Below are 20,958 nucleotides of genomic sequence, written 5' to 3'. Positions count from 1 at the left end.
CTTATTAAGTCACCCCTTTATCATCCGTTCATTGAGTGTATCAGCGTAATTTTATTTTATTTTTATTTTTTCTCCATTTTTATCTTTATTTTTGTTTTTGTAACATGGATCCATGATTTGTCATTATTGTATATGTCTTATGAGAAATTCACTGGTATTTTAAACAACTGTGTGGAATAAATTCTATAATTATAATTTTAACCATTATCATAACCACCGTTTTTAAACGCTATTTTTTCATCTGTGCACTCCCAGCCCAATTGGTGCTTCCTTCCCCCTCCTCAGCCTGTCTGGTGCTCACCTCCACTTTCTAACAATTTATCTTTACATTGGGTACACTAGGGTACCCGCTGAGGAGAGCTAGAGGTATCCCCTATCCCCATTCCCCTAATCTGTTTTTTGCGCAGGATATACATCCCATCATCTTAATTCTAACCAAAGCCTGACAAAAAGCTTGAACGTCTGGAACTTCTGCCAGACACTTGTGCAAAAGAATAGACAGAGCAGAAATCTGTTCCTTTAAAGAACTAGCTGATAATCCTTTTTCCAAACCCTCTTGGAGAAAGGACAATATCCTAGGAATCCTAACCTTACTCCATGAGTAATTCTTGGATTCACACCAATAAAGGTATTTACGCCATATCTTATGGTAGATTTTCCTGGTGACAGGCTTTCGTGCCTGTATAAGGGTATCAATGACTGACTCGGAGAAGCCACGCTTTGATAAAATCAAGGGTTCAATCTCCATGCAGTCAGTCTCAGAGAAATTAGATTCGGATGATTGAAAGGACCTTGTAGTAGAATGTCTTGTCTCAGAGGCAGGGTCCATGGTGGAAAGGATGACATGTCCACTAGGTCTGCATACCAGGTCCTGCGTGGCCACGCAGGCGCTATCAAAATCACCAATGCTCTCTCCTGTTTGATTTTGGCAATCAGTCGAGGGAGCAGAGGAAATGGTGGAAACACATAAGCCAGGTTGAAGAACCAAGGCGCTGCTAGAGGATCTATCAGTGCCGCTTCTGGGTCCCTGGACCTGGATCCGTAACAAGGAAGCTTGGCGTTCTGGGGAGACGCCATGAGATCCAGTTCTGGTTTGCCCCAATGATGAACCAATTGAGCAAACACCTCCGGATGGAGTTCCCACTCCCCCGGATGAAAAATCTGACGACTTAGAAAATCCGCCTCCCAGTTCTCTACACCTCGGATATGGATTGCTGATAGGTGGCAAGAGTGAGTCTCTGCCCAGCGAATTATCTTGGAGACTTCTAACATCGCTAGGGAACTCCTGGTTCCCCCTTGATGGTTGATGTAAGCCACAGTCTTGATGTTGTCCGACTAAAATCTGATGAACCTCAGGGTTGCTAACTGAGGCCAAGCTAGAAGAGCATTGAATATTGCTCTTAACTCCAGAATATTTATTGGGAGGAGTTTCTCCTCCTGAGTCCATGATCCCTGAGCCTTCAGGGAATTTCAGACTGCACCCCAACCTAGAAGGCTGGCATCTGTTGTTACAATTGTCCAATCTGGCCTGCGAAAGGTCATTCCTTTGGACAGATGGACCCGAGATAGCCACCAGAGAAGAGAATCTCTGGTCTCTTGATCCAGATTTAGCAGAGGGGACAAATCTGTGTAATCCCCATTCCACTGACTGAGCATGCACAGTTGCAGCGGTCTGAGATGTAGGCGCGCAAATGGCACTATGTCCATCGCCGCTACCATCAAGCCGATTTCTTCCATACACTGAGCCACCGAAGGGCGCGGAATAGAATGAAGAACACGGCAAGATCTTAGAAGCTTTGATAACCTGGATTCTGTCAGGTAAATCTTCATTTCTACAGAAAGGAGACTCTTGTGAGTGGGGATAGAGAACTCTTTTCCTCGTTCACCTTCCACCCATGTGACCTGAGAAATGTCAGAACTATGTCCGTATGTGACTTGGCAATCTGAAAGCTTGACGCCTGTATCAGGATGTCATCCAGATAAGGGGCCACTGATATACCTCGCGGTCTTAGGACCGCCAGAAGCGATCCCAGAACCTTTGTAAAGATTCTTGGAGCTGTAGCTAACCCGAAGGGAAGAGCCACAAATTGGTAATGCCTGTCCAGAAAGGCAAACCTTAGGAACCGATGATGATCTTTGTGAATCGGTATGTGAAGGTAAGCATTCTTCAAATCCACTGTGGTCATGTACTGACCCTCCTGGATCATAGGTAGGATGGTCCGAATAGTTTCCATTTTGAACGATGGAACTCTGAGGAATTTGTTTGAGATCTTTAGATCCAAAATGGGTCTGAAGGTTCCCTCTTTTTTGGGAACCACAAACAGATTTGAATAAAAACCCTGTCCCTGTTCCGTCAGTGGAACTGGACAGATCACTCCCATAACTAGGAGGTCTTGCACACAGCGTAAGAATGCCTTTTTCTTTATCTGGTTTACAGATAATCTCGAAAGGTGAAATCTCCCTTGAGGAGGGGAAGCTTTGAAGTCCAGAAGATATCCCTGAGATATGATCTCAAACGCCCAGGGATCCTGAACATCTCTTGGCCACGCCTGGGTGAAGAGAAAAAGTCTGCCCCCTACTAGATCCGTTACCGGATAGGGGGCCGTTCCTTCATGCTGTCTTAGAGGCAGCAGCAGGCTTTCTGGCCTGCTTGCCTTTGTTCCAGGACTGGTTAGGTTTCCAGCCCGGCTTGGATTGAGCAAAAGTTCCCTCTTGTTTTGTAGCAGAGGAAGATGATGCTGCACCTGCCTTGAAGTTTCGAAAGGCACGAAAATTAGACTGTTTGGCCTTTGATTTGGCCCTGTCCTGAGGAAGGGTATGACCCTTACCTCCAGTAATGTCAGCAATAATTTCCTTCAAACCAGGCCCGAATAGGGTCTGCCCCTTGAAGGGAATGTTAAGTAATTCAGACTTTGAAGTCACGTCAGCTGACCAAGATTTAAGCCATAGCGCTCTACGCGCCTGGATGGCAAATCCAGAATTCTTAGCCGTTAGTTTAGTCAAATGAACAATGGCATCAGAAACAAAAGAATTAGCTAGCTTAAGTGTTCTAAGCTTGTCAAGTATTTCAGTCAATGGAGTAGCTGTCTGAAAGGCCTCTTCCAGAGACTCAAACCAGAATTCCCGCAGCAGCAGTGACAGGCGCAATGCATGCAAGGGGCTGCAGGATAAAACCTTGTTGAATAAACATTTTCTTAAGGTAACCTTCTAATTTTTTTATCCATTGGCTCTGAAAAATCACAACTGTCCTCGACAGGGATAGTGGTACGCTTTGATAAAGTAGAAACTGCTCCCTCCACCTTAGGGACCGTCTGCCATAAGTCCTGTGTGGTGGCGTCTATTGGAAACATTTTTCTAAAAATAGGAGGGGGGGAAAACGGCACACTGGGTCTATCCCACTCCTTATTAATAATTTCTGTAAACCTTTTAGGTATTGGAAAAACATCAGTACACACCGGCACTGCATAGCATTTATCAAGTCTACACAATTTCTCTGGCACTGCAATTGTGTCACAGTCATTCAGAGCAGCTAATACCTCCCCAAGTAATACACGGAGGTTCTCAAGCTTAAATTTAAAAGTAGAAATATCTGAATCAGGTTTCCCCGAATCAGAAATGTCACCCACAGACTGAAGCTCTCCTTCCTCAGCTTCTGCATATTGTGATGCAGTATCAGACATGGGCCTTAAAGCATCTGCGCGCTCTGTATTACGTCTAACCCCAGAGCTATCGCGCTTTCCTCTAAATTCAGGCAGTCTGGCTAATACCGCTGACAGGGTATTATCCATGATTGCCGCCATGTCCTGCAAAGTAATCGCTATGGGCGTCTTTGATGTACTTGGCGCCATTTTAGCGTGAGTCCCTTGAGCGGGAGTCAAAGGGTCTGACACGTGGGGAGAGTTAGTCGGCATAACTTCCCCCTCGTCAGAATCCTCTGGTGATAATTCCTTTAAAGATAACAGCTGATCTTTATTGTTTAAAGTGAAATCAATACATTTAGTACACATTCTCCTATGGGGTTCCACCATGGCTTTTAAACATAATGAACAAGGAGTTTCCTCTATGTCAGACATGTTTATACAGACTAGCAATGAGACTAGCAAGCTTGGAAAACACTTTAAAACAAGTTAACAAGCAATATAAAAAACGTTACTATGCCTTTAAGAGAAAAATTTTTACCAAAATTTGAAATAACAGTGAAAAAAGGCAGTTAACCCCTTAATACAAAAAAACGGATTAACAAAACAAAAAATACATTTTTAAACAGTCACAACAACTGCCACAGCTTCACTGTGGCTTTACCTTCCTCAATACACGACTTTTGAAGCCTTTTGAGCCCTTCAGAGATGTCCTATAGCATGCAGGGGACTGCTGAGGGAGCTGAATGTCTCTATCTGTAATTTTAACTGCGCAAAAAAGCGCTAAAATAGGCCCCTCCCACTCATATTACAACAGTGGAAAGCCTCAGGAAACTGTTCCTAGGCAAAAATCAAGCCAGCCATGTGGAAAAAACTAAGCCCCAATAAGTTTTATCACCAAAGCACATATAAAAACGATTAAACATGCCAGCAAACGTTTTATATTGCACATTAATCAGAGTATATACCTCTGATAGCAAGCCTGATACTAGTCGCTATTAAATCACTGTATTTAGGCTTACCTTACATTAATCCGGTATCAGAAGCATTTTCTAGCAATTCCATCCCTAGAAACTTAAAACTGCACATACCTTATTGCAGGATAACCTGCACGCCATTCTCCCTCTGAAGTTACCTCACTCCTCAGACATATGTGAGAACAGCAGTGGATCTTAGTTACTTCTGCTAAGATCATAGAAAAACGCAGGCAGATTCTTCTTCTAAATGCTGCCTGAGATAAAATAGTACAACTCCGGTACCATTTAAAAACAATAAACTCTTGATTGAAGGAAAAACTAACTATATTACACCACTTTCCTCTTACTACCTCCAGCTATGTTGAGAGTTGCAAGAGAATGACTGGATATGGCAGTTAGGGGAGGAGCTATATAGCAGCTCTGCTGTGGGTGATCCTCTTGCAACTTCCTGTTGGGAAGGAGAATATCCCACAAGTAATGGATGATCCGTGGACTGGATACACCTTACAAGAGAAAATAAAAGATTAGCTTTAGAGAAATGTGCTTGTTCATGGGCAGTAATGAAATGGTATAAATAAAGTTGGGAAAAACATGAATAACCGCAACATCGATGACTGTTAGTTAACACCAGTCCGATGCTCTTCGTACCATACTTGATGCGCATGTTTTTGATGGCTTTTTTGATAAATAAGGAGATCTTATTCAGGTCCGCGGCAGCGATGTCTGGCGAGTGTATTGACACCAGCGAATGCAACATAGTTGACGCTTTGATAAATAGGCCCCAAAATATTTTCCTTTTTACATAGAGATGTTAATGTGATATTTTCTTGTCATGTTTTTACAATTATGATGCATCACTTTCTTTCAAGTTATTTAGCACATAAGGACAACTAATTCACAAAAGTATGGATGTCCACAAGAGGGCAAAGGGGGCATCTGCCCCCCCCCCCCTGGATTTCCTACCCACCTTGAGTTCAAACTGCAGGGGTAAAAAAGACAATTTAATCTCCATGTTTTTCTTTTAATTCCCCTGTTTATAGTTTCCAGATTTGGAAGAGCACAAAGCAGGATTCACTCTGTCACATATCTGTCTCCAATTGTCCTTAGCAGGGGAATTATATAAGAAACCACAAAAAATTATAGTTTTGCTAATATAATGACCATGGCTAGCTGTGTATATCCAACAGCAAGTCTTGATTGACTCCTCTAAATAAACCAGGTGGGGGATGGAGTTTGGCAATTGAGAACCAATTGCAACAAACAAGGTGTTAATGCATCATTTTTTTCCATACTTATCTAGTATGTCAATTTATTACAAGACAGCACAATTAAGAAAAAAGTTGCCAATTGTTATTAGGTCCATTTGGATAGGGAGAGACAACTAAATACAGTTATTAAAATATGAGCAAATTCTGACAATTAAAAATTGGTATTCAATTAAAATGCAATCATTTCTTTCACAATAATGAAGTAAATATCTCTCCATGTTGTATCTGCAAGAGGAAATCCCACTAAAGATTTCTCTGTTTTAAAACTAATCAGTATAGTCAAAATACAAATAGTTATTATAAGAGGAACAATATATTTCCCATTCTCCAATAGTCATTTTTATATTACAGAGCCATTTTCATGCCATTTATCATCATCCAGGGAAGGGTTGGTCCTTTAAGCAGAAAGGTACATGACCTCTAGTCTAGACCTATTTGCCCATCAAATAATGCAGGGGCAGTTCTATGGGGTGCTGGGGTGCTGTGCACCACCACTGCATATAGGTAATATAAAATAACATTAAAGAGACATTCTAATGCAGAAATGCCATGTTTTAAATTATTGGAGCATGTAATTGTTGAATAAATGCTCCTAATTAACCATGTTTATCCCGCAAAGGGTTTAAAAAAGGAACTTTAAGTGTTTAACGCCTTAGTGTCAGTTATACACATAGTTATCTATGGTCAGTAAGGCAATAATTACAAGTTCTAACAAATGATTGATTCATATTTTTGCATTAGAATATCCCATTAAAGCTCTCACCAGGGCTCTGATATTCAAAGGTTCTCCAGCTTGGAGAGAAATTGCAGTCAGCCTTCACAGAGGCTGAACTCACTGAATAGTCAAAGGAAAAGGGTGGAACTCTCCATCACTGCAAGATCTCTCTCATTTCTATATATGAAGGCGAGACAAGCCCAGTGCAATACAGCACTGCATGATATTAGAGTTTTGTTACACTTACATTTTGTGCTTTGTATTTTAGATTGCTTTATACTATAGATGGGGTCTTTTCTGTATTATTGCATTTAAGTTTTGCACTTTCTATTTTATATTATAATACCATTAATATTAGCTCTAGAAGTGATTTTACAAATTCTGATTATGTTTTGAAAGTTTCTGTGTTACTTTAACAAATTAGGATCATACTTTGTATATTTCTGTGTAGCTTTTACAAATTATATTGCAACTTGAATTTGCAACATTGGAAACAAAAACTGACAGCTGTATATCTAAAGCTTTCTCCCAAGTCTTGTGAAATGTTGTAAGCATTTTAAACAAGCTGGTCTCACTGATTTGTCTCGCCAGCTGTATGCAGGTGAAGTTTGCTCAAAATTCCCAAAACACTTATTTTAACTAACAGAATAGTAATATATACTAAAATATAGACATAGGAAAGTTTAATATTAGTGAAAACATTTCCTTATAATTTGTAATTGATGCAACTTATACTTTTATATCAGCATCAGGGGTTCTCCAATTACCTTCTCTCTCCCATGTGAAATTTTGTATCCCAGGGAGCTTCATTGCTTTCTATGGAAGGCATCTCTCATCTCTCTGGGATTTCCAGGTTCCTCCCCTTTCGTTTTTAGAAAATTCAATGAGTTCTGCCTTTGTGAAGTCAGCACTATAACCTCTCTCCAAACTAGAGAATGTTTTTTCAGTTTTAATTTAAATAAAACACATGCAAAGTGTAATCTAATTTGTAAAAAATACACATAAATATACAAAGTATGAGCCTTATTTGTTAAAGTTACACAGAAACTGTGAAAGCATAAGCAGAATTTGTAAAAACACAATCCTAAATACACTGCTTTATACAAACTAAAATAAAAAATAGAAAGTGCAAAGTTTAAATGCAATAAACTTTCATTTGAAGGAGCCGAATTATTAATGTGAGGACGGACATGATCTGCTGTAGCGATCATGTCTGCCGCACATCGATAAATGCCGCCAGCATATGCTGTCGGCATTTATCATTACACAAGCATTACTTTCTGTTATAATTTTTAAGCTAAACAACTAACATATTAAAGTTAATAAACATTAATTAAAACCTACTGACCTATATTTTCTCCAAAACGAAGTTTCATAACGTTCTAAAAGTTATATCTTTTATTTGCCGATGATGTCACGTTATCCTGCCCACTATTTTCAGCACTGCATGTTCAAAATACTTAAACCAATAACTTTGTGTTTAAAGCGCCATTTTGAAACCTAGGTATTGTAAATGGATTGGTACAGAGCAAAGGATACCCACGGAGTGGGTTTGGAAAACAATTAAATTTGCAGACAAGATTTCTGATATACGGAAGAGATATGTTAATGAAATGCTATTGATAAAAAGTGTATTTGGGGTAGTTAGTTAGTAACAGGCATAGAAAATATTTACTTACAGTGGCCCTTTAAAGTGAAGGTAAACTTTGATGAATGAAAGAACGTTTTTTAAAAATACTATTAAAAACAGGGGCACTTTCATTCATCAAAGTTTACAAAGCAGCCGTTTTGATTAAAAACTTACCTCTCTTCTTTGCACAGCCCGAGCAGCTTCCCCCACCCAGAGATCCTCTCTTCACACATCGTCAATGACTAATCCAGCTTCCTCCAATCACAGCATGGCCTCAGGCAATGACTACCCTGGGGGGAAAGCCGTGATTGGAGGAAGCTGGATTAGTCATTGATGACGTGTGAAGAGAAGATCTCCGGGTGGGGGAAGCTGCTCTGGCTGTGCAAAGAAGAGAGGTAAGTTTTTCATCAAAACGGCTGATTTGTAAACTTTGATGAATGAAAGTGCCCCTGATTTTAATAGTATTTTCAAAAAATGGGCTTTCATTTATCAAAGTTTACCTTCACTTTAACTCCTGTTTCCGGCGAGCCTAAAGGCTTGCGCGGAAACAGATGCATTGGGGCCGATTGACTGCTTGGTAAATCGGCCCGAAGTGTAAAGTAATATAAAATAAAAAGCACAAAGTGTAAATGCAGCAGAACTGTCATGTCATGCAGTGCTATATTACACTGGGCTTGTCTCTCCTTCACATACAGAAATGCAAGAAACGCCTCTTGGAGAAGTAAAGCACAATCTGCCCTTTGAAATTTTCACTAGGGATCTCACAGTGCTGGAGGATCATTTTAGATCATCTCACCTGAGCAGAGAGGTTTTGAATATCAGGGCCCAGGTCACTGAATCATCTTTCGTCTCCTATGTTAAGTCACCAGCCCTTTTATATTACCTGTGCTTTCCTGATATATAGGATGCATAAGAAAAGAGGGAAATTCTTGCATATATTATTTGATGAATTGCTGGAATGCTAATGTTAAAAAATACTAAAAACATATTAATAACTAAACAGGAACTAGTTATCAAATTACACATTTTAAAATTACCTTTAAGAACTGAAATGTGCTGCCCATCATGATAGTTTTTTATTTCAATATCTTCTCCTTCTTTCAGCTCCACCTTATCATATCCATACCAGCCAAGAAGCTCATTCATGGTATTTTCAGCAAAGTTCTGAGAAAGAATAATGAGGTCATTACAGAAGAGGTCAATAATCATTTTGTGAAGAAGAGACATACACATAAATAAATAAACAATGTGTTTAGTTCTACAGGCTTCCAGACATGGACATACTATTTAAAGAGCAATGCTTTTACTGTCTAGTCTGATGTGAAAATTGTTTTTTAACGTAATTTGTTAGATATCACATGATACAATAAAGAAGCAAGCTTTGTGCAATACAATAGTGGTGTATTTGCTTTTGAACTCACAACTTTGCCATATGGTTTAAATCATATATGTCTCATATTACACTGTGTTTTGGTTCTGTTTTGGAGCAACCTTGGTTTCAGATTGTAAAGCAAACATTATTTTCATTTATATGATTATAAATTAGAGTAATTTAGAGCGGATTTAACTTACTGTATTTATTACAACTGCAATCAACTGAGCAAAAGAGTTGTTATTAAACAATAATGTGAATGAGGTCTGTTTTTAGGGGTATGAAAAAGGGCAGCATTAACAAAATAGGCAGAAGTTGTTGACTGCTTGACTATTAATTATGTTTTAATGAAAAGGAAGTGACTTCTTTCTATAAATGTTGTTTAATCAAAGTTTACATTTAGATCTACTTACCAAACGCAAGGGACAAATAAAAGGAAATTAAATTTCCCTGCAGGTAAGGCATGACACAACTATCAGTGATTGCCAAACAAATAACTGTCATCAATTAGCTAAGTAGGGGTGGTATGGAGATGTTTAGGATTTTAGGCAGATTGAGGGAGAGACATCTGACTGAATGGATAACCTATCTCTACAAACCAGATGTTTCTTTTTATCTAATATGGTAGCTTTATGAGTTAAACAGCATTTATGAATGCTGACATTCTTTCCTTTTATATTTCATACCACTGAATTCGGAATATATATATAGTGCTTATGTCAACTAAATATGGTCAGTTTATATTGCTTGAGAATACCCGGCAGGCAAAACATTAAACCGTGTGGCTGGTGTAAAGTCTTATCAGTGTCCAACCAAGTTACCAACTGCTCAAAAAAGGTTGTTGTAAGGTGGTGAGAGTAACCATCCCTTTATTTTCATTTGATATTCAGTAGCTTGATCATTTTTAGAGGAAAGTTAGCATCTCAGAGTATGTTGTGAATACATAAAGAGAAGCACTCTCTCAGCAATGAACAACAGCTCAGCAGCTTGTCCTATGGAGATTTACCACCTGGGAGCAGCCTCTTTTAGCCAAATTGTGCTTTTTACAGTGAACTTTCCTGAAGTATATCAGTCTGAACCCGTCTACCAAAGTCAGTACAGCCCTGAAATACCAGGCAATCCCTCTCTGAACAAGGACCATGGCAACTCCAGACAATTGTTTCGTCATTCTTTGGGCCTCATGAGTGAGGTGCAGCCATATTTATCCAAGCACATTGGGCAAGGAGTCCATGTCTGGTTTGCCCCATCACCCTTAGGTAGACTCACCAAGGGACATATTACAACTACAAAGAGAAAGAGAAGCACTCTCTCAGAAATGTAAAAACAATGCTAACAAGAGGCTGTAAATGACTGGGTTTTATTTTGCAAACTTCACCTGTGATCAACTCAGCTGAATCAGACATATCCATATATATTTTACTAATTAATTTACATCTACCAGACTCCTATGTTTAGTTAATATGTTTTAAAGAGACAGGAAACCCCCAAAGCTGAAACCAATCTGCAACTGTATAGGCATATATCCTGTATTGCTGAATATTCTTTATAGAAGATAAGTCCCCAATGTGAGGTTATAGAGAAAACTTGGACACCTGTTTAGACTGAAGGATAATAAATAATAATGTAATAATGTCAATTCTATTCAAGTTGAAAACGTTATCCCATTTTCATTATAACTCCCAAATCAGGTAATGTCAAACTGAATCAAACTTGTTAAAAGCCCAAATATTCTTGTAATGGTGACTTAAACAATTAAACTGACTAAGCTTGGAAATTTAGCAAAATGTAACTGGCTCGTAAAGAAACATCACAAAATTCTATCACATTTGCTGAAACATTTTTCTTTTTTTCAACGAACATTGCAAATTGTTTGTACAGTATAAAGTCAGAAAAAAACAGAGTCAGTAGGTACAGTGAATGCAATTTGAAATCCCAACCTTTTTCACTAAAGTAAACTCAATTTAACAAGCTGAGTTGACTTTGCTGATTTGTGGATATCTAACTTGCCTTACTCCTAATAGGAAGTAGCTATATGTTGTTAATAACTGACTTTACACAACTTTGGATATACAAGTAATTTGTGAAAGTTTACAGTTGACTTACATTTACATTTTTCAGCTATTTAACACACCTTTGCTTAAAGAGATATGGAACCCAAATGTTTTCTTCCATGATTCAGATAAAGAAAACAATTTGGAAAAAAAATAACTTTGCAATTGACTTTCTTTATACAATTAGCTTAGTTCTCTTACTATCCTTTGTTAATTGGTAAGATCAAGAGCAGCAATACATTACAGGGAGTTAGCTGAACACATCTGGTGAGTCATTGACAGGCAAATATGTACAGCTACCAATCAACAGCTAACTCCCAGTAGTAATCCAGAGCTTGCCTAGGTATGTTTTTCAATAAAGAATACCAAAATTCTAATTAGATAACAGAAATAACTTGGAAAGTTGTTTAAAACTGCATCTAAATCATGAAAGTTTCATTTTGACTTTACTGCCCCTTTTAAGTCAGTTATGAATATTGTTTATGTATTTATGTACATTTATGTATTTATGCATCTGTTAGGTATGAATGGAGATGGTAGAAAATAGAACATGTATTTTCAACTAGAATGGTAACTACCCCAATGATTGCAGACTTCAAATGACTCATTTTTCACACAAAGTCAATATATTTTAAATAAATAAACTTGAATATTACTTTACTATTTGCAGTGTTCCTAATAGCTGTTTCAATGCTTCTGGTGCACAATATAAATATATTAAGAATGCCACTACGCACAACCAAAGCAATTACATTTTCTGCAAATAGTACAATAAAAAATATAATTTATAAAAAAGGCAATGTCTCTGTTTTTTGTCCATAAACCCATGTTTCAGTAAAATATGATTTATTGTTCAAAGATGTAACAAGGTTGTCCATACTGCAATGTCATGCTTTGATGAGGACACTGCAGTTTCCTATTGGATTGTGGAATTGAACCTTGGAAGGCTGCCATATTGATTTCCCATGAGTGTTCCGAGCTTGGGAGATCCCATATATTCAAATATCAAGCTTTATAAAGTAGGGAGTTCCTTGTCTCAGATTATGAAGGATTGTGGTTTTACATTTTTTTAGTGCTAGACAAACCTGAGAGGTAATGTGAGGGGCTGGTGAGTTTGTATTATGTCCTAGCTGTAAATACATCTGTAATCATTGAAAAATACAATCACTCTCATTTCCATACATTTTACGTAGACAGATCAAGTGTTTGTCACACAATTTGTTACACTTTTTGGGCTTCTGGTTTTCAAATTAAGTAGAGCAATCTTTCACCATACAATATGCTTAAAGAAATTTATTGCAAACTCCTCCGAGAGCTATAAAAACTGAAGCACATATGTGTTTTATTTTATGAGTAAATAATCCAGAAGCAGTGGTTTAACTAATTCTAAAGAGAGAAGGCAGCATACATTTATCATCATCACAGAGCTGTATACTACAAAGTGGGTCTAGACCAGGGGTGGCAAAACTATGGAACAAACACCCAAAGTATCACTTACAACAAATTTGCAGGCACTACTCAAAGCTACCACCAAATTTGTTGGTCTTATTGGAGGGTTTAATAAATTATTTTTCATATGAATTGATATTATATATTATAGATTTAAAGGAAGAAATATTTTCAATGTTTCTTTAATGGGACATTAAACATCTTTATTTTTGTGTACAAATTGTGATTTTTTTTCTCTCTCCCAATCCATTGAGAGGTCAAAAAGCAAAATCTATAACCTAGATTTTCAAAATGCTGCAAATTGCCTAAATCAGCTGATTTGCAGAATTTTCAGGTTACATGGCAAGCACCATTTTTACATAAAAGCAATTGGTATTTAATGTCCTTTTTAAGGTTGATTTCATTTTTAAAAAAGGTACCATTGATATTCGTACTGAATTTTTCATAAGATTATTTATTGACAATATGGACACACACTCAAAAAGACCTCCTCCCAACACACACTTACATAAAGCTTAATAAACTAGCATTGTAGCTTCTCTTTAAATTAGCAGTGTTTGTTGATAGAGTTAGGTCACAGGTTTAACAGACATTTTCTGTCAAGTAGAAACATTGAAAGTGTTAAATATGTGGAGAAATATCCAGTTATAACTAGTAATTCTTGTTCTATCTCCTAACTGTTCCTTGTTCTTCACAGATGTTCTACTAGTTTAAAACTTGCTGAGATAAGGACAAGGAGCAAATACAGTATTATTTATTTATTTATTTATTTATTATTAAAACAAATTTGTTTGTTGGAGGGGGTAGTTTGGCCAAAGAGAAGCCAAAAAAATAATACTTAATAACACAGAGGAATGTTTGGAAACAGTGCATTTTGTTATTGTTACTATGGTTGATGTGCGTGTGTGTCTATTACAAAGGAGTAAAAACTACAATGCTTGTTTGTGTGATATGCTGGAGCTAACTCTGTTAAAGACAATATTTGTCTGTCTGTCTAGCCATATATCTAATTATTTTGCTGTCTAGATATAGGTTTCAGTGTTTCACATAGATAACTAGTGCTGGTTCCAGGGGTTTTAATAAATACAGACACATATAGCTAGTAGCAATTGAGTTCCCTCACCAGTACCCTTGGAACCCTTAATATTTAGCTTTTTTTGGGTCAAGTTTTTCCTCCTTAAAATTTTGTGTTGTAAAACTTTCCCTAGTATAAAGTTATACATAAAGTCAGTGCTCTGCATGGGAAGAGTACCAAATGTAAACTGTTATCAGAAATATTAATGGGACATAATAGACAAGCTTGAAATGTGCCTGAGTGCATTTGTATTTTAAATGTAAGCATTTTATCAATATCAATCTATTATCAAAATGCTTCTAGTAAAAGCTTTTAGTGTTTAAGTGGCATGTGGACATATACTGCAATAATCCTGTGCACCAGCATTTAAATACTGTAGAAGCTAAGACGTCACAGAGCTGTGGACTATAGTCGGCAGTGGCTTGTATGACACAAATTAAGTCATTGATGACATTCTGATATTTGAATAAGGGTGCACAGGGCCTGCACAGCATATGTGTGTATGCAGCTGAAACAGTCCTATTTGTTACTCAAAATATTTTTGTATTGCAAAAAAATAGCACATGCACATTTTCATTTAGGACAGTCATGTCCCATTAATCATGAAATTATCTATGTATTCCCTACAGAAATGCTGCTAAATAATAATAATGTAGTTATTTATTTGTCCTTTCCTTCATGTCACTAAGTTCAGTACGTTCCGCCCCTCTGCAGCAGAGCTGTCACATTTTGGCATGCTACGTGGGTCTCTCCCTGTGAGAGGGAACACCTACAAAAAAGTACTGGATGGTTTTTAAACTAGATGGTGAGAGGAGACCATGAGTATAGTTAGACGTATGTGTGAAAATATACTATTTGGATATTTTACAATATTACAGGGTGGTTCTTTATTTTTTTATGTCTTTGTGAGGTTTGTCATAGACCCCTGTATTTTCCTCACAGATGGCAATATAAGAGTTTTGTAAAATAAAATCTATGATTAAAGTGTTGGGAATTTCCTGTATTAGGAATGGAGACAAGGGATATATTTGTGGTGTGCTTACAATGTATTTAATATGGTCTCTGTGTTTTAAAATCCGCTTTAGTGACTGGTAAAACTGTGGAATATAACAACATTTAAAAGCTGCATTTCATGGTTTGTGTGCACAAATGACTATGCACTACTGAGGTAAAAGCACTTCCAAAATGAGAAGGGAATATAATGTTCCTAAATGATTATAAAAGTTCAGCGATTGTTTTTACATCCCTGGGAGAATTATGGAGGTAAGTTTATAATACACAAGATTATTAACTAACACGTTTGACAGTAAGTAATAGACAAAAAAAAACAAACAGAAACTCAATAAAAAAATAAATAAAGGTAATTATAAATGTTGTTTGTATGTGTGTGTTTGTGAGCAATTATTGTGGGAGTTATGCACATAACTGTCCATCATAGTTTAAATAGCAGTATAAACTGATCTAATGTAACTTTTTTTTTAAGAAAATATAAATTTTAGTGTGTAATTGCTGTTCTTCCGTTGCATGGCTTTTTTTTTGTTTTTTGCAGTGTAACTATATGTAGTTTAAATAATAATTTTCTTTTTTTCTCTAACCATAATTATAATCTTGCTCTACTACAAATTTCTGATCCAAAAGCAGCCATGAAAAACTGAATTATAATTGAAAAGTTAAATGTGTGCTGAAAGATTAAAACATGTAAAAACAATGGTTTGGAAAATATACAAAAAGTCCTATTCTGAAACATTCTGGTCCAATGCTGGAATAGCTACAAAATGGAGTATGATTATTAAACAAATCCAGAGCCTTAGTGCCATTTAAAGTGAGGGTAAACTTGATCATTATGGAACATATCAGTGTAACTATGATAGAAATCCAACCCCACTTTCAGTCATGATTTTTTTTCTGCTAAATAAAAGTGTTCTTACTGCTAATCGCCCCGATTTACTCCTACCGCTCCTCCTCCTGGTGCCGATCTAAACTTTTTTTATTCAGTGACCTTTCTTCATCCTGCCAATTGATTTTCTGGACTTTAGCCAGCCAACTCCTTACACAGCACACCTCTTGGATCAATTGCGCATGTGCTTCTTTTTTCTTACGGATCCCTAACTCTGCCGCCTAAGGCTAGAAAATTAATTGGCCGGATGAAGAAACGTCACTGAATAAAAAAAGTGAAGATTGGCGCTGGGAGGAGGAGCAGTAGGAATAAATCAGAGCAATTAGCAGTAGAAACACTTTTATTTATTTGAATGAAAGTGGGGTTAGATTTATATCATAGTTACACTGATATGTTCCATAATGATCAAGTTTACCATCACTTTAAAACACAATATTACATAGAGTAAGGACAAGAACATGGTTATGGTTTGCAGAGAATAAGAAGTAGATACATGTATGTGCATATGGATTCAGGATTCATAAGTATCCGAATGCAGGCATAGGCATCCGCATGTGCCGTTCGGCTCTTTTTGGAGCCGGATTTATTCTTGTGAAAGATCACCACAGTAAGACCTGGATTTGCACAGATATAAGTGTGGTGATCTTTCACAAAAATAAATATGGCTTTTTAAAACATGTTGGCATTGTATTCCCACTTTTTATGGAGGGTCGGAGTTCTTTTTACAAAAAGTGGGCAACTGTCACTCCTCAGAGGGGCTCCTTTCTGGCTCATTAAAGGAACCTGAAACCCAAAATGTTTTTTTTCATCATTCAGAGTACAAGTTTAAACAACTTTCCAATTTACTTATATTATCAAATTTGCTTCATTTTCATGGTATTGTTTGAGAAGGGAGCATAAATGCATTACTGTGACTAGCGGAACACATCAGGTAAGCCAATGACAAGAAGTATATATGTGCAGTCACCAATCAGCAGCTAGCTCCCAAACAAACACTGAGCCTACCTAGGTATGCTTTTCAACAAAGGATACCAAGAGAAAGTAAAACGTAAATTAGAGAACAGAAGTAAATTGGAAAATTGTTTAATATTACATGCTCTATCAGAATCCTGAAAGTTTACTTTTGTCTTTACTGTCCCTTTAAGTGACAAACATTGCAGCACACTGCCCATCCTCTAATAAATTGGGCACTGCATATTTGGCTGTACAGTACATCTAGTGTACTTTAGAATGTATAAGGGCTTCCTAGATCTATGATTGTGATTGTGGGCTGGCAAGAGAAAACATAGGTATATGCTGGTTGAGAAATCATGAAATGTGTGTTTGTAAAATTAGCGGTCACATTTTTGACTTCAGAGTTTTTTGCAAACAGCTAAATCTCTAGAATATTTCAGTTGCAAAATGTACTAATATAATGCAAGATAAGAACTAGATATTGGATATTGTAAATATCATTGCGCTTCATATGTTTACCCTTTCTGAGTAATCATCACCCGAAATTTAATAGAATTCCAAATCCACCGCCGGCGATAACTTCTAATCATCCAATCAAGACTGATAACCCAAGGAGGATTATCGCCGCTATGCGCATGCGCAGTTTTAGCAAACGTCACTGGAAGAAAACATGCAAGCCGCTTATGGCTCAATGTGGAGTGAAAGGATATGTGCATGTGCGGGTAGAAAAATCGATTTGCGCATGCGAACAGTGACAACATCTCAAGTTAATGAGATGCAAAGTGAAAGGATATGCGCATGCGCGGGTAGACAAATCGATTTGCGCATGCGATCAGTGACAACATCTCAAGTTAATGAGATGCAAAGTGAAAGGATATGTGCATGCGCGGGTAGACAAATCGATTTGCGCATGAGAACAGTGACAACATCTCAAGTTAATGAGATGCAAAGTGAAAGGATATGTGCATGCGCGGGTAGACAAATCGATTTGCGCATGCGAACAGTGACAACATCTCAAGTTAATGAGATGCAATTATTGAAATTACTACCGTTACGTTTGTTGTATCGTGCGCCTCCCATATTTGAGGGTTGGCTGATATGACACAATATACGATTATTAAAATTAATATTTTTCATGTTTAGAAATTTCGTTTCAGACTACAAATAGGTATGTGAGGATATGTAAACATGTTACATATGATATTGATGGTAAGTTGGTGGAAAAAAAACAAAAGTTTTGGAATCCTTTAAAGTATCAATACATACAGTAGAATTGCATAATCAAAAGGTACACAATAAAAAGACAATACAATAGCACGTACTCTGAATTTTAAATAAGCAATAGATTTTTTTCCAACAAATTTAAATTTTGCCTTTAATTTGCCAGCCCCCAGGTCATGTGACAAGCATAAGCCATTGACAAACTCATTTCCATGGCCGAGCAGCTATACATAAGCCTCACTGGACTATAAAACAGTGGAAACATGCTCACTGGAGTGATTAATCATGCTTCACTATCTGGCAATATGATGGAAGAATCTTTGTGTGGTGGATACCAGGAGAACACTCCCTAAAAGAATGCAAAATGTCTACTATAAAGTTTGGTGGAGAAGGAATAATGGTCTGGGGCTGTTTTTAAGAGTTTGTGCTAGGCCCCCTAGACCCAGTGAAGGGTCATCTTACTTTAATGCTCTGTACAGAGCCCTTACCACAATGCAATTGAACACCTTTGGGATGAATTGGAACGCCAACTGTAAGCTAGACTTTCTCATCCAACATTAGTACCTGGCCTCATAAATGCCCTTTTAGCTGAATGGGCACAAATTCCCACAGACAAACTCCAAAATGTTGTGGAAAGTCTTCCATATTGACGTCCAACAAATTCATATACTTTTAATATGCAGGTGTCCACATACTTTTGGCCATATAATGTACCTGTCAATTGATTTAAGGAACTAACTAGATAAATATTTTAAAAATATTTCAAATAGATTTACTGCAGACATAGCTACACAGCAAACACTGTCATACCATCATAATACAAATGCTGTCTGGAATGTTCATAATGATGAAGATATATAAATGACATATACGCCAATGGTTTTCCCTAATGGATTTCTGTAATTGCTATAACTACACATATTTGGATGATTGCTAGGTACATGTCCACTCAATGAAATTTCAAGGAGTTACAGAGAAAGAAAGTTCAGTCATGTAAAACATCTTGTATTTGTCGGAAAATATTTTCATTGAGGAACATATGATGGGAATCATTTCAAACTCCATCAAAAAGAGCCAAGTTACACAGTTAGATGTATGAGGTAATATAAATACATCTTTATTTAAGAGGTAGGAAGCTATAAGTGAAAACAAAATGCTGTCACTTGAGGAAGACATGTCTGAGGTTTCAAAAACACCATATTTTATAGTAGTCTGTAGTACCAATGTGCAGTAGTTATTCAGCCACCAATCTCAAATATTTTCTCTCCACACATGACTTAGTGACTTATATCTCTACTTAAAGAGACATATATTCAAAAACATATTTGAATGTGTATGATAGTACTACGTCTCTTTAAGACACTCTAAACTCAAACTGCAGCATGAGATTAGCTGTACTTGGTAACCACGTTTAAAGCACACAAAACATGTGAAAGTAAGTGGTAGACTGCACTGCATTTCATGCCAGGAATAAACCCCTGAGGTAAGGAAAATGTACCTATTTAGCCTAATACCAAACCCAACTCTCACTGGTCAGTGTAGCTTTTCACTAAGACCAATCTTGGTCTACATTAGGAAACTATAAATTATACAGTCGTTAAAATGATCATATCAATAGTCTATCATTATAAGCACTATTGACAGGAAAGTGCTTTTCATTTGAATGTGCTTATTTCTGTATGCACAGTAAAGGGTACATTATACAGTTAAAGTTTAGCAGCAGCATTTGGTTTTACCATATTTGCTTTTAAAAGTTACCAGTGCTTTAGTGAAAACATTTTTTGTGCATAGTACCTGCTAAAACAGCAGTAGTTCATGTGCCGGCATTGTCCTAGTACTGGTGACATCACACAACACAAGGGCAGCACTTGGAGAATGATTGGAATGCAAAAGTGTCACATGTACAATAACATTTAGAACTGATGTAGGTATGAGGATTTTTGCAAAATACATATAATATTTTTCTCTAGTTTCATTGACCCACTACCATCTGCAAACTGCAAGCCACTGGAAATAGAACTGGTTTCAGCTTTGAGAGATGCATGTGGTGTTTTTAATCTGCTGTATGCATACAGAAGTAGGTGTTATATAATACTACAACCTATTGTGGTCTGTAAACAAGGTATTATGATTAAAACAGTTCTTCTTGAATGAAAAAAATGCAAATGTAAGGATAAAGCTATTTTGATTTTGAAACTATCAGAAAGTGTTTGTGTACAAACAGTTTGTCAGACATAAGCTCACTGATTTATAAGAACAACTCCCACAGTTCTATTGGTGTTCAGTGACACACGCTAAAAGCAAATTAAAGAGTTTTTGGTTTATTATTTAATTCAAAAGCATTGCAAAATGTACTCTTAAATGCACAACGAAATACAATTATTTTTGTTCTTTTAATAATCACTTTAATCGTAATTCCTTTCCCGAGACCTTGTATATTGTTTTAATGACAATTTTAACATAAATTCCTTGGTGCTGGCTATTCCAGCAGATCCAGTCTCACAAAAGAGACCGACTATCAATTTAAATGAAATGGATTTCCAACAATTTAGGAACACCTATTAACAATTTCTCGCTGAGAATATGCATTTACATGTTTCCTCTGCTGGAATGCCATAAAAAGTTAAATAAGGGTGCATTTTCCCATTAATCAGTTTAATTAGGATGTTTTTCCTATCATTTCCAGCAAAGACTATCATGCTGTGTGTGGT

At 36.9% G+C, this 20,958-nt stretch overlaps 1 protein-coding gene across 1 annotated transcript in view; it reads right to left on the bottom strand.

The window, feature by feature from the left end:
- The window catches only part of SOBP (sine oculis binding protein homolog), a 343,381-nt gene that overhangs the window by 299,499 nt on the left and 22,924 nt on the right, over window positions 1–20,958 (bottom strand). Inside the window, exon 2 of the mRNA XM_053710599.1 lies at window positions 9,266–9,392. Coding sequence (XP_053566574.1) covers window positions 9,266–9,392 — 127 coding nt within the window. The remainder of the gene's footprint in view (window positions 1–9,265; window positions 9,393–20,958) is intronic.

Source organism: Bombina bombina, chromosome 4, assembly GCF_027579735.1.
Source record: "Bombina bombina isolate aBomBom1 chromosome 4, aBomBom1.pri, whole genome shotgun sequence".
Taxonomy (NCBI): Eukaryota; Metazoa; Chordata; class Amphibia; order Anura; family Bombinatoridae; genus Bombina; species Bombina bombina.
Note: the sequence above shows the minus strand (reverse complement) of the source record. Positions and strands in the feature narration are given on the sequence as shown.